A 21,836-nucleotide genomic window follows, 5' to 3' on the forward strand; every position below is an offset into this window, starting at 1 on the left:
CTGCCTAAAGCGTCTCCCCAACTCTGCTTTCTTTTTCCCACAATTTTGTTCTGTCTACTCCACCTACCTAATTTTCTGTCTCTTAAAGGGCCAAGGCAGTATCTTTATTAATAATAAAAGTAACACATAGACACTCCTCCATCACCTAACAACAACTTTCTCATCTTTAATATAGGAAAAGGATAAGCCCTCGCTCATGGTGGTTGCGGGAGTTCAGTCATGCTAGTGAAATACTAAAACAGCACCAGTAGTATGTCAGCAGTGTCACTGTGCACAGTGGTCACATTCAGAAAGTCCCACAGTGAGAGCATCAGGGGCAAGATCAGGAACAAAAGATAAATGGTGGAAGAATGGGTTCAGGACCTTTTAAAATAAAGGGTGAATGTAACAGAATGTAAGCCCCAACAGGTGAATGTGAGGTTTAGTTAAGTCCACAAGCAAAGCTGAGTTCAGAGAGACACAGACCTAGGGTAGTTCCTTGAAGAAACCCTTATTCATGACAGCAATGCACAGTTGAACACTGCACAATGGCAATGACTGTTTAGAAGGGACTGGGTTCTGTTTTGGCAGAAGTGTTCAGTTTATCCCAGTAGAAATTTAAGTATAGTTTTCTGGGAAAACTAAACAACAACTTAAAGATCCTTAAATGTCGATCTCTTAAATAGTTATTTGATTATGTTTTGAATCATTATATTATTGAAAAGCAACTTAATTTCACAGCATGAAGAAACTGGATTTTGTTTGAGCTATATAGTTCCCAGTGTTCAAATCTAAAATCACCCAGACACAGACTACCAATTACATAAATCTGTGTCTGTGGCCGCCCTGTTTGGTGGACTCTAGGAAAGAATCAACTCAGCTGAGACTTTGGTGTGTAGTATGAAACCACAACTTTTTTGGAGTGCTTACACTGAGATGCTGCTATAAAGACTGACAGCATCTTTATTGCTCCTTTGTATTCCTCTTGGAGAACAGCCTTGTAATAACAGGATGAGAACCAGGGGCAATAATATAATCCTATATAATCCCAGTGTTCAATGGGCAGAGGCAGGTTGGCTGACCCTTGGGACCAGCCAGGGATATGTAGAGGGATCCTATCTAAAAGCAAAACTAAGAAACCTTCAATCTGAAGTAATGATGTTAACATTTTTAACTGTTTTCCCTTTTTACCTTGAACTTATTTATTATTATTAGTTCTTTGACAAGTTATACAATGTGTGTTGATTGTATTCATTTCCCTTCGATTTCTCCAATATCCACTCCCCCATTCCCCACTTTTCTTGTTTCTTGACTTACTGAACTAAGTATATAATTTAGAGTTATAGAATTTAAATTATTTAAAAAGATTTATATATAGTGTGTGTGCAGATAGTAAAAAAGATGGAGAAATTGTAGCATTTCACTTAATCAAGTTTGAAAATATTTTCTTTTTGTTGATTTTTTTATTGAGCTCTACATTTTTCTCTACTCTCCTCTCTGCCTCTCTCCTCCCCTTCAACCCTCTCCCAAGGTCCCCAGTCTCCCAATTTACTCAGGAGAACTTGTCTTTTTCTACTTCCCTTGTAGATTAGATCCATGTATGTTTCTCTTAGGGATCTCATTGTTGTCTAGGTTCTCTGGGATTGTGATTTGTAGGCTGGTTTTCTTTGCTTTATGTTTAAAAACCACTTATAAGTGAGTGAATATGATAATTGCTTTTTTGGGTCTGGGTTACCTCACTCAAAATGATGTTTTCTAGCTCCATCCATTTGCCTTTAAAAAAATCAATATGTCATTTTTTTTCTTCTGTGTAGTACTCCATTGTGTAAATGTACCACATTTTCCTTATCCATTCTTCAGTTGAGAAACATTTAGGTTGTTTCCAGGTTCTGACTAAGACAAACAATGTTGCTGTGAACATAGTTGAGCATATGCCCTTGTGGCATGATTGAGCATCCTTTGGATATATACCCAAAAGTGGTATTACTGGGTCTTGAGTAAGGTTATTCCTAATTTTCTGAGAAATCGCCACACTGACAGCCAAAGGGGCTGTACCAGCTTAAGTTCCCACCAGCAATGCAGGAGTGTTCCCTTTACCCTACAACGTCTCCAGCATAAGTTGTCATCAGTGTTTTTGATCTTGGCCATTCTTACAGGTGTAAGATGGAATCTCGGAGTTGTTTTGATTTGCATTTCTCTGATGACTAAGGATGTTGAGCATTTCCTTAAGTGTCTTTCAGGCATTTTAGATTCCTCTGTTGAGAGTTCTCTGTTTAGGTCTACACTTCAATTTTTAATTGGATTATTTGTTCTTTTGATGACCATTTTCTTGAGTTCTTTGTATATTTTGGAGATCAGACCTCTGTCTGATGTGGGGTTAGTGAAGATCTTTTCCCATTCTGTAGGCTGTCATTTTGTCTTGTTGACCATGTCCTTTGCTTTACAGAAGCTTTTCAGTTTCAAGAGGTTCCATTTATTACTTGTTTCTCTCAGAGTCTGTGCTACTGGGGTTATATTTAGGAAGTGGTCTCCTGTGCCAATGCGTTCAGTGTACTTCCCACTTTCTCTTATGTAAGGTTGAGTGTAGCTGGCTTTATGCTGAGGTCTTTGATCCGTTTGGACTTGAGTTTTGTGCATGGTGATAGATATGAGTCTATTTTCATTTTTTCTACATGTTGATATCCAGTTATGCCAGCACCATTTGTTCAATAGGCTTTCTTTTTTCCATTTGATATTTTTTTGCTTCTTTGTCGAAAATCAGGTGTTCAACGATGTGTGGATTAATATTCGGGTCTTCGATTTGGTTCCATTGGTTCTCTTGTCTGTTTTTATGCCAATACCAGGCTGTTTTCAGTACTATAACTCTGTAGTAGAGTTTGAGGTCAGGGATTGTGATGCCTCCAGAAGTTCTTTTATTGTTCAGGATTGTTTTGGCTATCCTGGATTTTTTGCCTTTCTATATGAAGTTGAGTACAGTTCTTTCTAAGTCTGTGAAGAATTTTGCTGGAATTTTGACGGTGTAAGTCACAAAACAATCCCACACCAGTTTGGAATTATGATTAATAAAAAGGTTATTATTTAAAGGGAAAACTTACAGATCACCGCCATAGGCAACAGCTTTCTACAGACCAGGAAAGGAGTCTAGTAGCCGGAAGCAGAGTCCGAAGCAAGAGAGAGAGCAGGGCTCCCACTGCTTTTAAAGTGAGAGACCACACCCAAGTGGGCTGGTATCTTAAAGGCTATTGGGCTGAAGGAGTGGAGGAGCTCCCGCAGCAGGATTTTGATGGGCAATGCAGTGAATCTGCATATTGCTTTTGGTAAGATTGCCATTTTTACTATGTTAATTCTACCTACCCAAGAGCATGGGAGATCTTTCCACTTTCTGGTGTCTTCAATTTTTTTTCTTCAAAGATTTAAAGTTCTTGTCATACAAGTCTTCCACTTGTTTGGTTAGAGTTACTCCAAGATACTTTATGCTATTTGTGGCTATTGTGAAGGGTGATGTTTCTCTGATTTCTTCCCCAGCCCTTTTACCATCTGAGTATAGGAGGGCTACTGATTTTTTTGAGTTAATCTTGTATCCTGCTACATTACTGAAAATGTTTATGAATTGTAGAAGTTCCTTGGTAGAATTTTTGGGATCACTTATGTAAACTATCATATTATCAGCAAATAGTGAAATTTTGACTTCTTCTTTTCCAATTTGTATCCCCTTGATCTCCTTTTGGTATCTTATTGCTCTAGCCAGGACCTCAAGAACTATATTGAATAGATATGGAAAGAGTGGAAAACCTTGTCCTGTTCCTGATTTCAGTGGGATCATTGTGAGTTTCTCTCCATTTAGTTTGATGTTGGCTGTTGGCTTGCTGTATTATTACCTTTATTATGTTTAGGTATGTTCCTTGTATCCATGCTCTCTCCAAGACCTTTATCATGAAGGGATGTTGTATTTTGTTGAAAGCTTTTTCGGTAGCTAATGAGATGATCATGTGGTTTTTATTTTTCAGCTTGTTTATATGATGGATTACGTTGACAGATTTTCATATGTTGAACCATCCCTGCATCTCTGGGATGAAGCTGACTTGATCATGGTGGATGATGGTTGTGATGTGTCTTGGATTCGATTTGCCAGTATTTTATTTAGTATTTTTGCATCAATGTTCATGAGTAAGATAAGTCTGTTGTTCTCTTTCTTAGTAATGTCTTTATGTGGTTTTGGGTATCGGTAATCTGTAGCCTCATAAAAAGAGTTTGGCAATGTTCCTTCTGTTTCTATTATGTGGAACAACTTGAGGAGTATTGGTATTAGTTCTTCTTTGAAAATCTTGTAGAATTCTGAGCTGAAACCATCTGGTTCAGTCCTGCTCCTAGCTGTTTGATTTTGAATGAGAAAAATCTACTCCTGCCAAGAATTCATTCCTAATCTTTGCCTCATTTTGAAATGGCGATCCTGACTCCAGGAATCTCAGAATGAGACTGTGAAAATATTTTCATAATGTTAATTGAAGTGTGATAAACTGCACGTGCAGGTACACTTTGTTTATAAGCCTGTGAGGTGAACGTTTCTACCCCACCAATGTTCCCTCTGCCCTCTGTAGTCTGCCGCTCTTGCCAGCTCCACTCCCAGGCAACCATTGACCCGCCCTCCGTCACGTTCCTCAAGTATAATATCGAATCCAGAGTAGGAAATAAGGCACTTTCAGATATTTCTGTGGGGATGTGAAATGAGTACAATTTATTTGGAAGGCACTTCAGTAATGTAAAATTTAAAAAAAAAGAATCTGAAGTGTATAGCCTTTGAGTTAGAATTCTATTTTCACTTAAAGGAAACAAATTTTCATGTGAACAAAGATTTAACTGCAAGAATGCTCATCATTATGTTTATAGTTGCCAAAATTAGAAACAAATTCAACGTGCAGCAGTGTGGATTTTTTCTCAACGTGCAGCAGTGTGGTAGAGTACTGGGAAGAGTTCTACCACTAAGCTGTTTCCTACCCTAATCCTGGAACTGCTTTAAGAACAACAGTTCATATAACCAAAGATGCCATGCTTTTAATATTAGTACGGAAGTGTTCTTTTATAGACAACAGAATTCATGTAATAGTCTTGGATTTGATTACTTTTGAAATTACAACAAGTAAAAGGTATGTAGATGAAAAGGACTAAAATCATCTTTGTTTTGTCTTATATTTGTCTTCTGCTGGCTGTGGAGATTTTGCTGAACCACACCAATTAGAATTGAAGTTAGGAACAGTGAGGGAGTAGAAGAAAATGTGTATACATGTGTGTATAGTCCTCAGCCTGGACACTTGGAATGTGCGTCTGGAGTGTAGGCTCTTCATAAAGAATATGGTAGGCCAGGAGTCAGAAGGACTCCCTGTGTCATCTGAAAATGTTCAGACACTGTAGTGTCAGTGATGGTAAACCAGTGCGTGATAAAAGCAAGAGAATGATCTAGACTGTGAAGCGCTGGACCCTTTTTATCTCCACAAACATACCAACTTGCAAGAGTACATGGGCATATCCCGTTGATGAAAAATCTGGAAACTAGTCAGAGAGGCTCCTGAACCCCAGGCAAGCATGAAAACAGCCGTGTGACACTACTTATATTAAAAGTGGCAGGACAAAAGTAACTATCTTTGTGCTATATTCCTAGCCTGTGGCATTGTTCTTAGAACTGAGGCAACCCTCCTACCAGCTCCAAGATTCTTCCTAAGAGGGAAAAGATGATCATGTGCCATGACCTCAGCTCTTCTGAGGTCCATTCAGATGGTTGATTTCTGTTTAGCCTGTCTGAGAATGCTAATGGATGTGGCATACTCAGCCACCCAGGGCCTTTGAGAAGAGAGAAAGGTAAAGGTTGTAATAGCCACTTTTCCTAACCTAACCCAGAACTAACAGTTGAAAAGCTTTCATGTCTGGAGAGATGGCTCAGTGGTTTAAAGTAGTTAATACTCTTATGGAAGACCTGAGTTAGGTTCCCAGCACCCACATCAGGTGGCTCACAACTGCCGGTAACTGCAGTTCTAGGGGTCCAACACCCTCTCTGGTCTTCTTCCAAATACATAAGTATAATTTAAAATGAAAGTAAAAAGAATTTATGATTCAAGATGGGAGCAGCAATACCCACGGAACCTTTCAGCAGCTCTGGGGAGTCTGCTATGCTGCCACCTGAAGTCATGTTGGTATCATGGTCCATCCTGCTGCTGGAGGTCATTTTGGAATTCGTGTTCCATGGTGTCACTGAACCATGTTGAAGTTCTTGGATATGCTGCCTCTGGAAACAATGCCATTATCCATGCTCTGGCTGACTGTTATGGGCAAGGAAGCTACTTTTTATAGTGGTATCAATGATTGCAGACTCATAATTGAAAATGAGAGACATTGAAGACTTTTGTGACAACCACCCCCACCCCACTCCCAAAAGAGACAGGAAGCCATTGAAGAGAGCCCTTAAAAATATGATAGGGATGTGTGAGAAGTACCTTTTCACAGTTGATGACTTCTGGTGGGGTATGGGATGGGGAAGGACTCAGTTATCTTTAAGGACTGGCCACTGGGAGATTGACCATGCTCAGTGAGTGTATGGACAACACAAATTGGACTTGTGTGTTTTTTTTTCTTTTTTTTCTTTTTCTTTTTTTGGGAGGGTATTTGGGTAGGTGGGCAGACCTGGGAAGAATTGAAAGCGAGTGTTATGGGGTACATCGTGTGAAATTCCCAAATAATCAATAAATGTTGGGGGGAAGTAAGATCTTGAAAAAATAAAAACTTCAGTGATGTCCAGAGTTGTCTGTGGGATGGCCATATGAGGGGTGGAGGGCAGTAGGCCACCGGACATTTAGGTTTGTGTCTCTGAAAATGGTATTTGAACTGAGGCTGTCTTTATTTTGTCTTCTTTACCTCAGTATTTGGGGGTGTTTCCTCTTTTGCATGAGGTACAAGATCTTGAGCTTCTGGGCAAAGACGTTGCTCATTCCCAGTCCTCCCATTAATGGGTAGTTTCTCGTTCCTTTTTCACTGTAGCAGAGGAAGCCATTGACTTAATAATGCTATAAAGTATTTCTGTTTTCATTAGTTTAAGTGTATTAACACCGTGCCTTTATTTTATTCATAGCTCCAAAAGGAATTCTTCATCTTTCTCCTGATGTTTATCAAGAGATGGAAGCCAGCCGCCACAGAGTGACCTCTGGCACGACTCTAGGCTACCTGTCACCCAAAGATATGAACCAACCTTCAAGCTCTTTCTTCAGCATGTCTCCCTCATCGGCTAGTTCAGCCACAGCTGCCAGGGAACTCCTTATGAGTGGAACCTCTCCTACAGCTGAAGCCATAGGTTTAAAAGGAAGTTCTCCTACTCCCCCTTGTTCTCCAGTACAGCCTTCAAAACAACTGGAATATTTAGCAAGGATTCAAGGCTTTCAGGTATGATTGAAAAGAAAAAAACAAAAAGAGAAAGTAAAACAACCCATTAGCCCCAGTCCTTCATCTCTGTCCATCAGAAGGCTTATTTTTGCCTGCTAATGTGGCTTCCATGCCTCTTGCATTGTAAATTATTTAGGAACACAGAAAACAGAAGAAAGAGAGGCACAGCACATGCCTCGCTTCCTCTCACTTCTGTCCAGTGATTCTCTTGCTGCCTGACTCTCTTCCATGTTCATATTCACATTTATACTCTCATTCACTCTCTCCCTCTCCTCTTCTCCTCTCCCTCCATCCCTCCATCCCGGCCTTCCTCGTCTGTCCTGTCTTGAAGTTGAAAAGCTGCAGTTCCATCCAGTTGACTGGCAGTTAGATTTCAGCACACAACTTTCAAGGCAACTACCAGCCACCACACATGAGCTTCCCTTCTCACAGTTATCAATTCTTTTAAAAGCTGTCATAAATATAAAGGAGTGTTGGTTTTGTAGGGTATTTTCCCCGAAAAGGGACAAAGGATAAATAGAGGAGAAGCGTTGCTCCCAGTCCATGCACAGTTGAGCTGTGCGCTGGCTGAGGTCACCTCCCACAGCTGTGGCGCTTCTGCGCCTCCCGGCTAGGCACAGGCCCAGGACAGCAGACGCTCGATGTTATACCTCGGACAGCTAGAGAGCATTGTTTGCTGTGTCTGTCTTCTCAGTTTGTTTCCCACAAACAAAGTCCTGCCTTGAGACATAAGGTATTGGTGTTTTGCATCATTTTCCCTCTTTTTACAATCATGGTTGAATTTTCTGCTGATGATTTGATTTAAAAGCAGTTTTAAATTTGCCATCCTACCGTGAGTGATAATGCAGGTACATTTTTAAGGTCCAGCATCTTGAAGTCTGTTACCTTAGATTCATTAAACGTGGGACTGACAGTAGTGGGATGCTTTCTAGTTGTTTGAGGTATAATAATGACTCTCAGCTGTACTGGATCATGTGCTGATTTGGGAATGAAGCTTCTCCTCTATTTATTCTTTGTTCCCTTTTGTGGGAAAAATACCCTACAAAACCAACACTCCTTTATTAGAGCTTTTAAAAGAATTGTTATGTGGAAGGGAAGCTCGTGTACTGGCTGGTAGCTGCCTCGAAAGCAGTGTACTGAAACCCAGCTGCCAGCCTGCTGGATGGAGCTGCAGTCGCCTCCGAGTGAGAAGCTACGACTCCCTACATCTAACTGTTTCACCCCTCCATCTAATCTTCCCCTCAAGACCAAAACCTGTACTTTCTTGTAGAAATGTTCTAGAAGATCTGTATTGTACAGAACGATCATATGCTATAAAACGTCTCACAGGGTCGTTACACAGTGAGAAAGAAGATCATGTGTTGGGAGTATTTCGCATGTTTGGTTTGGTTTTCTTACTTCACAGAGATCCCTTCTGATTCCTTAAACTCTATCGCCAGGTAGTTGCTAGTGTTTTTAAATCAGATTATTAATATGAGGTTGAAGAAGATGTTACCAATTATTGACTCTGTCATCTGAAATTTAAATGCTGAATTTCGAGTTATAATTTTAGAATTTGTTGTTTACTTAAGAATTACAATAAATCACTGTTTAAACAAAAGACTTTGATTCATATAGCTAACGTAATAGAATGATATTAGTTCTACCAATAATCTACATAAGATAATTTAAAATAAACTATGCTGAAAAGAAACGCATTTATACATGTAGTCCTTTAGAGATGTCTGCGAGTGGCGCTCCGCTTCTGTACACACAGCACAAGCTGCATTCGTCTCTGGGGTGAGTTTTCCTTGGTTAAATAACAGCAGATATAATTTTGCTGCCAGAAGAACTGAAGTTTTTAAAGTTCTTTCTGCATTAGTTCTTGGCAATGATAATGGCTATAATTCTATCCTATCTTCACTTTAACCAACATGCAGTCTGCTACCCCCATGGCTGGGCTGGATGTTTAGGCCGCTCTTAAAAACTTGTGCTGAGGTAATATGCTCTTATTTATGGGCAGGTTAAACATTTCCAGGTCCGTGTACAATGATTTTTACATATTGACAACTCTAAGCAGATGTCTGACGATCACTGTGCTTCTTCGCTGGGATGGGCTGGTGCTGGTGGAAAGTATGCTGCCGGCGGTCACGGTCCACAGCCGCAGAGCCAGCAGCCGCTCTGGGAGTGGACTCAGGCTGTCACACATATTCCCATCATGCCACTGTAGAAGATTCTTTGTGGTTAAGAGTATTAAAGCATATTCCTTTTCTGGGTAATTTTCTCAGGTAAAAAAATCATACATAATTTTTGTTTCTTACATGATCTAATTAGACTGTAGCTAGAAATTTTAAGACCAGCTTATTAGAGATTGTATGTCCTTCTGTTACCTTTATTTCTGGAATTTGAAAAACAATAAATGATTTTGTTTGTTTCTAGGTCAGTAACATTTCATTTCATTTCATACTGAGCAGTTGTCCTTCTTACAGAATGTTGTGCAGATTCTTCTTGGGCCTTCCTTTGTCCATTGCAAACTGACTGAAGACTAACGAAACTACTGTATGTGTTAGTTATATTGTGTTGCCAGGTAAAAATACTTGAGTCTTAAAAGAGTTGCTTTAATTTAATTTTATTTTCACTTCCCAGTCTTTAATTGAAATTTGCAGATGACGGAAGGCTGGTTTACCAAGGCAAATGCAGGTGTCATGTGTACAGCCTTCTGTCTGACCCACTAAAGTAACAGAATCATTACACAGTGCATGCTCACACCAAACTGATGTCCCCAAGTAGAGTAAGACTGACCCGCACATTCCTGCTCACCCCTCTGTTCTCAGTAACTCCCACCAAAGAGTTTTACATTTTACTCTGGGTGTGTGCATGTGGGGGGTGCATATTTGTGCAGATGCTCTTGGAGGCCAGAGGGGTCAGATCCTCTGGAGCTGGGTCACAGGTGGGTGCTGGGAACTGGACTCAAGTCCTTTACAAGAGCAATCTGCTCTCAACTGCTGAGCCATCTTTCTAGCTCCTACCACCAAAATATTTTTAGTAACTTAGTAATATGTCTTTTGAACCCTTTCATAAATGAGCATTTTTCTCTGAAGTTTTATTGAGTATATTTTAATTATCTTTTTAAGACTCTGAGCATTCGTTCTGACATATCATTTTTAGAAAAATATGTCACTGGTTTGTGAACCCCAGATGTTGTCTAACGTAACTAGTCTGCATCTATAACTCTGCACATTTGAGAAAAGAGTCAACAGTATAAGTCAGTCCTAGTGGTGCAGGGTTTCTTGTAAACCTTGCTAGTCTTTAGTTACAGTGCCACACTGCTTCAGAGTTACAGTACTCAGTATTGTAAGGAAACCATGACAGAGATGGCTGGAAAACTTTGACTTTCCTTTCTGAACTCACATTACTAGTAAATAATAGAATGATCAGTTGCTTGTTTAAAGGAGACATAAAGAAAATTTAATTTGAAATGAAAATGAATAACTTTTGTAGATTTTTTTTCTTAGATGCATTTAATTGCAATTTGTTCTCTGAAATTGGATCAATAGTCACTGAATGGTATAATTTGTGATTCCTTTAAAATAAAATATATTCTTTTATTCCTCACATAAGTGATATAAGAAAGCACTTAATTGGTATTTCAGTTAAACTATTTTAGTTTATTTTCCAAAATGTGAGTTTTAGATAGTGACGTCATCCCTAGCAGAAGGAGAACGTGGACTCAAGCAGGGAACTTCCTCTTCAGATAAAACTCACACTAACACATTCCATCCACCTTATCGTGAGAAGTTAGCTGCGCTGGGTTCACTGGGTGGACCAAGCTTTTCAGTATTTGCTTGTGTTTGGTGTGACATTAATGCAGATCGCACTGTGGTGGGGACACGGGCAGGTGGGAGAATCTAGGCTCCTCCCTTATCGTCTCCACACCGGATGTTTATTAAGAGTGGCTGTTTACAGTGGGGTACTTTTGTTGGTGGTGGAGGTGTTTGTTTTTTTAAAATGGGGTGTGTGTTTCTAAATGGACAATAAAGGACAATTTTGCAACTAGAATATGGAGAAAGAAGCCATTCCTCTACACTCCACATAGCACTGTACCTGCCATTTTACATCCCCATTTCACATTCTCCTTGCAACATGACCTTTACTGTGTTACATCTGAGCTCAGAGTCTCATCTAAGCTATGATGCAGATCACTGTATAGAGCAGCAAGAAAGACACACGTGTGGTTTCGGTCTGCTTAGCATGTGCTGCTGTGGTTTCCAGTTATGCTTGAAAGCACTTCTTGGGTTTCACATCAGCTACTTTTCAAAGACTTGAAGAATTAGGTTTGTATTTGGTCTTCCTGCAGTGATCTTGAAACTCAAGGGTATTCTTTAGGCAACTCAGGTTCATGCAATTTGACTTACTGTGTTAGATATTGTTACACTTTACACTGGCTAGACCCCCTGAAGTTTGCAAACTACACATCATATAACTATTATAAAAAGGGGTTATAGAACACGTCCATTGCAGAATCCCAAACCACCTCACTTCACTGAAAGGTAAAAGACTGTAAAGAAAAATTCCATGTTTGAAGAAGGAAATCCTGGTATATGTAAGAAAACATGCTTTGATGAGAACAGGTAGACAGGTAAGAAACAAGGTCTTGAGTAAAGAGACCATAGTTTTCCACTACACTGTTCAAAACTGACCCTATTCTAAATAGTTGTAATATATACATTAAACAGTACCATTTGTATAAACTTTGAGAGTAAAGGATGATATGCTACATTTTCCCACATAAAAAAAACATAAACCTAGTGTTTCAGAACTCTAAAGGCAAAGACGCTCATCTTGAGCCTTTCTGCAGCAGCATGGACATAGTAATTTCAAAAGAAATCTAGTCTGCAAGTAAGGTAGAGTCATTCCCATTATAGGAACTTCTTCAGTATCCACCTGAAATAAGTGACCAGTGCAGGAGAAAAAGTCTGTAATCTTGTGTTCTTCCTAACTCAAACAGTCTGTGACCTGTTTTGCTTTTCAGAAGATATTTCAACTCAACATGAAGATTTTTCTATTTGGAATTATATGAAGATAAAATATCTGAAGGAAAATTTGTTTTTTATTTTAATGTGGATTGTATTTCTTTTTGGTAGAACAATTGGAGATGCTGTGGATTTTTTTTACCCATGACATATTTTTTTTTTACCAATTGTAGGGCTGACAGCCATGTCATGTTGAATGATTCCAGCTTTGCCCTTTTTTCCAACATTCAGTACTATCTATAAAGATACCTAAATTTCCATATAGGTTATTTTCTTCTTACACTAGGAAACTCTTTAATTTTATTGCATCGATTGACTGGCTGGTTGGTTGGCTGCCTGGTTGGTTGGTTGGTTGGTTGGCTGGCTGGCTGGCTGGCTGGCTGGCTGGCTGGCTGGTTGGTTGGTTGGTTGGTTGGTTGGCTAGTTGGTTGATTGATTGGTTAGTTGGATGGTTGATTGGTTGACTGGTTGGTTGTTGAGGGTGGGGTTTATACGTGTATGATTGTGTGTGCATGTGGAGGTCAAAAGAGTCTCCATCCTCTCCTTCCAGAATGGGAATTCCAGGGATTGAATTCAGGTCATCAAGCTTGACTACAGGTGGCTTTACCATCTCACCAGCCTCCACAAAAGAAAGGAGACACTCTGAAATAGTGAATACAAATGATTGTTCAAACTAAAAAAAAAAAAACCAAACACATGGGGGTATGTCCCTATTTAAGAGACACAAGGGAAGGAAACTGATATTTATGGACTGGCTTGTAGTATACATTGATATAGGCATTATGTACATTATGTCAAAAGTGCCTGACACATTTGTGCTTGCAAATCTTTTGCTGCTCACTATTTTTTTAATTGCAAAACATAATAGTTGTATGGTGTTTGAAGACTGACCCCTGTAGTAGGGCTAGTGTGTGGTACTAGCCTGTGGTCTATGAATACTACTTTCTTTTAACCAGAAGTCAATAATGGATAGCTTTATTTCTGGCCTTAACTTTGTACCACTGGTCTGAGCCATCTAAAAGATTTGACTGTTTTGAGCTGAAAGGAAATTTGGGTTTTGTTCTAAAATAAGTGGTAGTGCATACCTTTGATTGCAGCACTTGGGAGGCAGAGGCAGGAGGATCTCTGTGAGTTTGAGGCCAGTCTGGTCTACAGAGTGAGTTCCAGGACAGCCAAGGCTACGCAGAGAGACCCTGTCTCAAGCAAAACAAAATAAAAATTATATATAAATATTTAAGGATATAGAGATTAAATATAATATTAGTGATATAAAAAGTTACTATCCTAATTGTGCTTATGTTTTAAATCTTGGCATATTTTAAGTTCTAGAAATTCTACCACCTTGATATGGCCATGGCCACATCAACAAAAGATTTAGGAATGATGAGATGGCCCATTGGGTAAAGATACTTGCCACCAAGACTGACAGCCTGAGATCAATCCTCAGGACCCACAGGGTGGAAGGAGACAGCCAACTCCTGCAGCTTGTCCTCAGCCTCCACATACCTTGTCATGATGGCACATGCACCCACCCCATACACAAATGTTAAATAAATAATATAACAAAAATACTTAACTATCAGAAAACATGTATATGTATGCTACTATCCTATTTAAATATAAACAAAATCTTGAACCAAGTTTGTTGATTGGAATATTTTGGAAAACAAAGACTCCTGAAAAATGTTACTAAGCTTACAGTTTGAACTTTCACTATGGGTAAAGAGGTAGTAGATAATATTGACAAACTTATCCATTCCTTTAGTTTGTATGTGAACAACCAGATGGACACAAGCTTAATCTGACTATAAAATTTTATCTCACTGCACGCTGGAAATTGGTGGAGCAAAGGACAGGAAACAAGCCCTTGTTTAGACACTGAGCAAATAAAGCACTGAGTACAGAAGTGATGGTTAAGGTGGGGACTGATGGGTAAGTCAAATACAGAAATCCAGGAACCACTGTCACAGAGAAGCAGCTTCAGGCAGAAGAGGCAAAGTACTGAAGACATAAGTGGACTTTGTGGACGTTGGTGGGCGTGGCTAGTGGGGAACCTGAAATGCCCTGTATGTTTCATTGGGAGTTCACTATAGGCAGACTTTGAGTACAAATATAATTGATATGCAGAAAGATCATTCTATATGCATCGTCATCGAAGGCCAACAGGCAAAAAGACCCATTGAGGTCTTTTATACGAATGTAAGAAAAATAGCAAAGTTTGGATTATAATAGAGCCAGCAAGCACAACAGAATGAGGTTATAATACAGTCATCTCAGATGTGACTGAGACCACTCAGCAGTCTTGTGCCGACTTCAAAGCAAGAGTTTCATGTATTGTTAGCATTTAAGTGTGACCATTTGATGTTACTACAAGTGTGAAGTGTGGCAGGCAAGGTTTTTCCTTCACTGTGGATAAGATGGAAAAGTTCAGAGGAAGTGGGAGTCTAATTTTTATACCTATGAACTTTTGCTGCCTGTGGGATATTAAGTGGCGTTGTTCAAGCCGGGCGGTGGTGGCGCACGCTTTTAATCCCAGCCCTCGGGAGGCAGAGGCAGGCGGATCTCTGTAGTTCGAGGCCAGCCTGGTCTACAAGAGCTAGTTCCAGGACAGGCTCTAAAAAAGCTGCAGAGAAACCCTGTCTCGAAAAACCAAAAAAAGAAAAAAGAAAAAAAAAAGTGGCATTGTTCAGCTGTGATCCTCAATGGGTGATAGCAGATGGAACACACAGATCTGAGTCATTACTATATAGATGGAACTGGGTCCGTGGACGCAAATGGAGTTAGCTGTGGAGAGTGGCCAAGTCCTGACAGATTGCTCTAAACATGCAAGAGATCCATTTGGTCATTGCTGTAACCAGTACATTTTGAGCCCCTACCACCAGACCAGACCAGACCAACCAGCAGAGCATGTGGCATGAACATAGCAGTCAGAGAACAGGAGTCTAGCCCAGGTGGAGGGGAAGGAAATCCCTTAGGCATGTCTGTAGGGTCAGCATTACGGCCGTGATGCATCATTCGGAACTGTGACAGGTGTAGATACTGGCACTGTGCTCCAGTTGTGATCACCTTAGCTGTACTTTTTAATGTTTTCATCACACTGTCGAGAAATAGTTTACAGACAGTAAAATTTACTCATTTTAGTTGTAGAATCTGCCTCCCTTTTAAAATGTCTCCAGCCATGTAACTGCGGCTCTCATGACTGTGAAGCGTGTACTTGTGCCTCATTGCCAAGGGCTCTCCTTGCCTCCCCAGCTCTGGACAGCTGTGGGATCCTTTGTGGCATTGAGGGTGTCTGCTTTTGTATGAATGGATTCAAGCTTTTGTTCTTGAGATTCATCCTTGTCTTGTGAGTTGACCTTTGTTCCTGTTTCTTGCTAAGCACTAGCCCATTGGATGGCTGTATACCAAAAACTGTCTCTGAGTTTAAGTTTACATAGTCCATTGGATGGCTGTATACCAAAAACTGTTTCTCAGTTTACATGTTGATGGACATTTGGGTTGTTACAAGTTTGACACTATTATGAATAATGAGATTTATGAACATTTATATGCAAAAGTTTATCCAATTTCTGTTTTCCCTTGGGAAAACAGCTTCAAGTGGAATTGCTGGCTCATATGGTTAGTGTACATGTACTTTTTATTAAAAGCACTGGTTCTTCAGTGTTGTGTCCCATACCAGTGTGAGGGCTGCTGCTCCTACGTTTAGTCTTTCCAACCCTACTTATTCTATTGGGTGTGGTGGTGTGCCTCTGACATCCTAGCTGTAGGCCACTGTCACTTAACCAAGTCTTTTTTTAAAAAGTATATCCTCCAAGAGTTTCACAGAATATACAGTGAAGTGTGATCATACCCACTGCCCCTGGGTCCTCATGCACATCCTACTACCAACCTCATGTCCTCTTTTTTTCTTTTTAAGTATAACCCTAAATTATATTACACACACATACACACACTAAGTCCCCTTAGTGTGCTGATAGATATGTGGGTTGGAGTCATCCACTGGAGCATAGGGAATGGCCCAGTGGCCACACCCCAGTGGTTCACTGTTGTAGAAGGAAAGGGCCTGGAGTCTCCATGTTTCTCCTCTCCGAGATGGACGCAGGTTAAGATCTCTCCTGAAAAAGGGGAAATGAAAAAAAAAAAAAAAAAAAAAAAGGAAAGGGCCTGCTTTTCATCCCAACCACCTGGTTCCAGGCCGCCCGGCTACCAGCTGCCCCGCTAACTTACACCCAAAATAATCACACGGAAATTGTATTAATTAAATTACTGCCTGGCTATTAGCTCTAGCCTCTTATTGGCTAACTCTCACATCTTGATTAACCCATCTCCCTTAATGTGTATCGCCACATTACTGTGGTTTACCAGCATGAGTCTAACCAGCGTCTGTCTTGGGAAGGAGAATCATGTTGTCTGCCACACTTTGTTCTTCCCAGCCTCCAGTTCTGTCTACTCTTCCTACCTAAGGGCTGCCCTATCAAAAGGCCAAGGCAGTCTCTTTATTCAACCAATGAAAGCAACATATAGAAAGAAGATCCTCCTACATCATTTCTCCTTTTTCTGTTTAAACAAAAAAGAAAGGCTTTCATTTTAACATAGTAAAATTACATATAACAAAACAATTATCAAGCAAGAATTACAGTTATAATATTTATATTTATATCATAACTAAGGAAAACTATAACTATCCATTCTTCAACTCCATCAAAGACTTCAGGATATAATATTACCTAAGTAAACAAGAAGTAAGCAACTTCCAAAAATCTAGAAATGACAGAGACATCTCACTGCCTGTATTGTCACCCAAAGTTTTTCTGTACCATTGGGGCATCCATCTTCGGCCTTCAGACCCATAGTATCCAGCAGACATTTCCATGAAGCAGAAAATTTTAAAAGACAATTCAGTCACTTTCTTTAGTATCCTGCAGAATGTCTCACAGACTCTTTCATGAAGCAGGAACCCCAAAGGATCATCTCACCTTTAGGCAAGTTCAGCAGTCCTCTCTCTGAAGGGTTCTTTGTGTCCAGTTAAACAGTCCAGGCAAGAGCAGTTTCTTGCCCAAATGGCTAACCAACTCCATAAGGAGCCTCTTTGATACCCATCTTCTTCTTGAAGTAGATTGGTGCTGCCAGGAGCAGACGTGTCTCATTGTCATGAAAAGCCCTAAGTTATTAAAACATTGAATACCATATTCTGTAGTCTTTGAAAGATATGAAGAATGCCTATCTGAAATATATCTATGCACATCTAGAAAATCTAACATGACTACAAACTTGACTATTATAGATGATTATCCATTAACAACCTATATTTCCTACATTTTTTAAATGAACTACACAATCACAATACCTTAATCAAAAACAGGAATATACATATAGCAAGACTGACCTTAAATTTATATCAATAAAGCAAAATTTATACCAATGTAAATTATTCATATCTATATCATATCCCTCTTTAAATGTAAAAGAACATTTATAAACAATATTTGGGAATATGGGTGCAGTTATTACTCTCCAAACTGCTTCGTGCTGAATGGGGGCACTGTTAATCAGGTCTTTCATAGTGTATACTGTTTGCTAGGTTTCTCTTAGCAGTTGAGCAAAGTAATTTTTTGAAGGTGTTCACGGCAATCTTTCAGGTGGGTGTGGTCTGTCATACCATATTGGTCTAGAAGCAATCCACAGGGTCTCATCTTCTGTGAAAACAAAAGAAGAACCTCTTTTCCAAAGCATCATATCCTTAGACCCAAATTCTGAAGTCATGATACCTTTAGGACATATATGCTAGTTCAGCTTAGCGGACACAGTGAAATGTCTCTCTGTATTTAGCTCCTTCACAGTCAAAAAAATTCAAAGAAAACACAATAATATACAGAATCCAGGCTCTCTGTGAATTTTCCATCTTTATGTGGCTTATTTTTCTTTATTTTTTTAATCTGTAACTATCTGTACTCTGTCTCTTTAAAGACTTTACCCTTTTTTAAGGCATTAACTTTATTCTCTATATTCTTTTTCTTCTCTCTTCCAAGCCTATGTACACCCATCCAACACTGACCCATTTAGAGGTCTGAATCTGTCCTATTGTGAATCTGTAATTCTTTACTGTTCAGGAGCACTTCTTAAAATGCTAAGCGCTTTTTAAAAACTTAAGTTGCGCCATGTAGGGGTAATATGGTACCGCCTGTTTCCTGCCCAGTCTAAACCTTAACTGCACTGTTATTATAATTACGATGGTTTCTGCCTGAGGTCAGCACAGTTCAGCATGGCGGAGCCTCTCTGCTCACTTGTGCCTCTGAGCCCCGCATAGTGCCCCTTCCAGGCACACAGCGGTCCACTTGCCATCAAGCAAGACATAGCACTTTACTCACAAACCCCACTGAAAAGCTCTGCCCCACAGGAGCCAGACAGTGATCGCAACGGTGGCACAGCCCAGAAACTGGCATTTCAAAACCTCCACTTCCTAGTAGACCTGATCCACTGCCTACTCAGGCAGGAAAAGCTGAGCCACGGGCATGGTCTCAGCCACTTTGTTCCCAACCCTGAGTAGGCACACAAACATCCAGGCCCAGAAATGCTCCGTAGCCAGAGATTGCACCAGCGGCAGGGCCCAGGAAGCTGCGTTTTAAAATGGTGCAGCTTCCCCCCCACCTGCTACAGCTGAATCAGGAAAATTTCTCTTAAAGGAGCTGTGATACTCTACCAGCAAACAGTAAAAAGCTGTGTTAAACTCTCTCTTTGTCCTTTTTAAGCCCTCTCAGGTTTTTAAGTGGATTTAGTCCATCACATTGGGCACCAATCTGTTGTAGAAGGAGAGGGCCTGCTTTTCATCCCGGCTGTCCGGCTCCCAGCTGCCCGCTAACTTATACCAGAAATAACCACACAGAAATAGTATTAATTAAATTACTGCCTGGCATTAGCTCTAGCCTCTTATTGGCTAACTCTCACATCTTGATTCAACCCATTTCTAATAATCTGTATCACTACTTGACTGTGGCTTACCCGGATGAGTTTAACCAGTGTCCGTCTCAGGAAGGAGAATCATGGTGTCTGCCACACTTCCCTTCTTCCCAGCCTCCTGTTCTGTCTACTCTTCCTACCTAAGGGCTACCCTATCAAAAGGCCAAAGCAGTCTCTTTATTCATCCAATGAAAGCAACACATAGAAAGAAGAACCTCCTACACCAGTTCACTGGAGCATAGGGAATGGCCCAGTGGCCACACCCCCAGTGGTCCACTGGCCATTTATGAAGTGCCTGCAGTCACTGTTTCAAATTGTGTTAAACTGCAATTTTCTTTTTTTTTCTGTTTTTTTTTTTTTTCTGTCAGTGTTGTATTGTTTTGAGACAGGGTTTCTCTGTGTAGCCCCGACTGTCCCGGAACTTGCGCCATAGACCAGGCTGACCTGGAGCTCAGAGATTGCCTGCCTCTGACCCATCTTTTTATAATATGATCTTTTTAAAAAGTTTTATGTTTTGTTGAAATAAAATCCTTCAGTACACCCCTTCCCCCAGCAATGGATTTTGCCCATTTGGTCTTATCTTAAAAAAAAAAAAAAAAAAAAAAAAAACCTTGGTTACCTAAAGTCTCAAAGACTTTTTCATTTTTAAAGCCATATCTTAAATATGTGTCTGTGTGGGTTCCCCCCAATTAGTATACAGGGTAGTATGTAGCCTCAGGATGTTCTCTGAGAAAGTGTGTCAGTAGTATCTCCTCCCCGCTCTTGCCTGTTCCTGAATGTCTTTACATTTGAGAAATGAACTCTGGGTCATCTTTTGTAGATGAGTCTTTGCCTTTTGGTTTACTCGCCTGTTATGCCTCTTGGACTAAACAATAAACTGTCTTCCCCATGCTAATGCCCTGGGTGACCCCCAGTTCTTTTCATTCAGGATCTGTGGCTTTCCCCTGTGGCCCCTCTTATGCTGTGTGGTACAGTTGTAAGCCAGTAGTTGGGACGATTTATGCCCTAAATTTCAAGTCAGTCTGCTAGCTCCAGGCCCACTGACACTTGAAGATAGTAAACCTTCACTTAGGTTTCTGTCGTTTGACCTGTGCAGTTGGAGACCTATCTCAGCCAGCGTTCATTATCTTCTGTGTACTTTTCCATCGCGCTCTCCCAGACAGCAGCAGGAATTTGGGCAGTTTGTATTCCAAGTAGAGCCTGCGTCATTTGTACAGCTCTGTTGCGTCTAGGATTTCTCCCTTAAATATCCAGCTCTTCTGCCAGCCCTGAATCCCTTCAGCCTCTTCCAGCTGCCAACACTTCAATTTTACATCTGTAGACTATGGGAAATAGGCTGGCCTCAGCCACCAACACCACAAAGTATAAGCATAAAATTATACTTCTTCCTATGTGAGAGTTTTGGCCCTTCAAAATGAAACTCTAACTTGATTATTCCTGAATTTGATCATATTCCAGCCTTCACATATTTTTTAAATCTGGGTCTTACATTGATACCTGCAGGAGACTTAATGAATTCATCCTTCCTCTACCAAAAGTTAGAATTCTAACAATACTATTTTTAATTTTATTGAATCAACCTTTTAATAACTAACTTGTAATTTTGGCATTTACCAACAGGAATAATGCAAAATGTGGAAAAATCTATGTATACAAAGATGTTCAATATCTAACATCTTTTAACAATGCTTTAAACAAAAGAAAAGTATTCTCCCAAGATTTAGACACCTGGCATCAGCTCTTAGTGGCAGGGACAGCTGTTTCTAGAAGTTCTCAGAATATCCTACTCTAGACGGCTCCGGTGGCTGCAGGTCCAAGCTCCTCGCTGCGTAAATTCACCATTTATGAGTCCTCCTCACAGCCTTCTCCATGCCTCTGTATCCACGCCATCTTCCTTCTCCATGTCTGCATCCACGCCATCTGCCTTCTCCATGTCTGCATCCACGCCATCTTCCTTCTCCATGTCTGTATCCACGCCATCTTCCTTCTCCATGTCTGTATCCGCGCCATCTTCTTAGGATGATCTCACTTTGAAATAATCAGCTTATTCGAACTTGGCAGAGATCTTCATTTCATTCAGGAGCACAAGAGCCAAGTTCCTGCTTATCTTTGGGAGCCTCTATTCATATAGCTGCGTGGGTCCCTCTTGTCTTCTAAAGTGTGAATATTTATTTCTTTTAGCACATTTTGGGGATTCTATCTGTGTTTTCTTCCAATACTTTTTCTGTTCCATCTTTTCTTCTGGGATTTTACTTACATGCCGCATCTCAGCTATTGCTCTGAGGTTCCTGAGACTGTTTTTTTTTTTCCCCGATTCTGGATTAGGTGATAATCATTTCTGGCAAAAAGAAGTTTACTATTTATCCTCTGGGGTTTTGTTTGGTTTTGAACTTTGGATGGTGTGCTCTTCTGGAATTTCACATGCATCTTTTTCATAGTTTCTGCTTCTCAGGAGAGACTTTC

General features: G+C 40.2%; 1 protein-coding gene across 6 annotated transcripts in view; it reads left to right on the forward strand.

The window, feature by feature from the left end:
* Stau2 (staufen double-stranded RNA binding protein 2) overlaps window positions 1-9,826 on the forward strand; it is a 207,730-nt gene extending 197,904 nt beyond the window's left edge. For all 6 annotated transcript variants that reach the window (XM_038347676.2, XM_038347678.2, XM_038347677.2 and 3 more), the window contains one exon: window positions 7,097-9,826. In XM_038347676.2, the coding sequence (XP_038203604.1) occupies window positions 7,097-7,410 (314 nt within the window). In that variant the 3' untranslated portion in view covers window positions 7,411-9,826. The remainder of the gene's footprint in view (window positions 1-7,096) is intronic.
* Window positions 9,827-21,836: the final 12,010 nt, after the last annotated feature.

This window comes from Arvicola amphibius, chromosome 11, assembly GCF_903992535.2.
Source record: "Arvicola amphibius chromosome 11, mArvAmp1.2, whole genome shotgun sequence".
In the NCBI taxonomy this organism is placed as follows: domain Eukaryota; kingdom Metazoa; phylum Chordata; class Mammalia; order Rodentia; family Cricetidae; genus Arvicola; species Arvicola amphibius.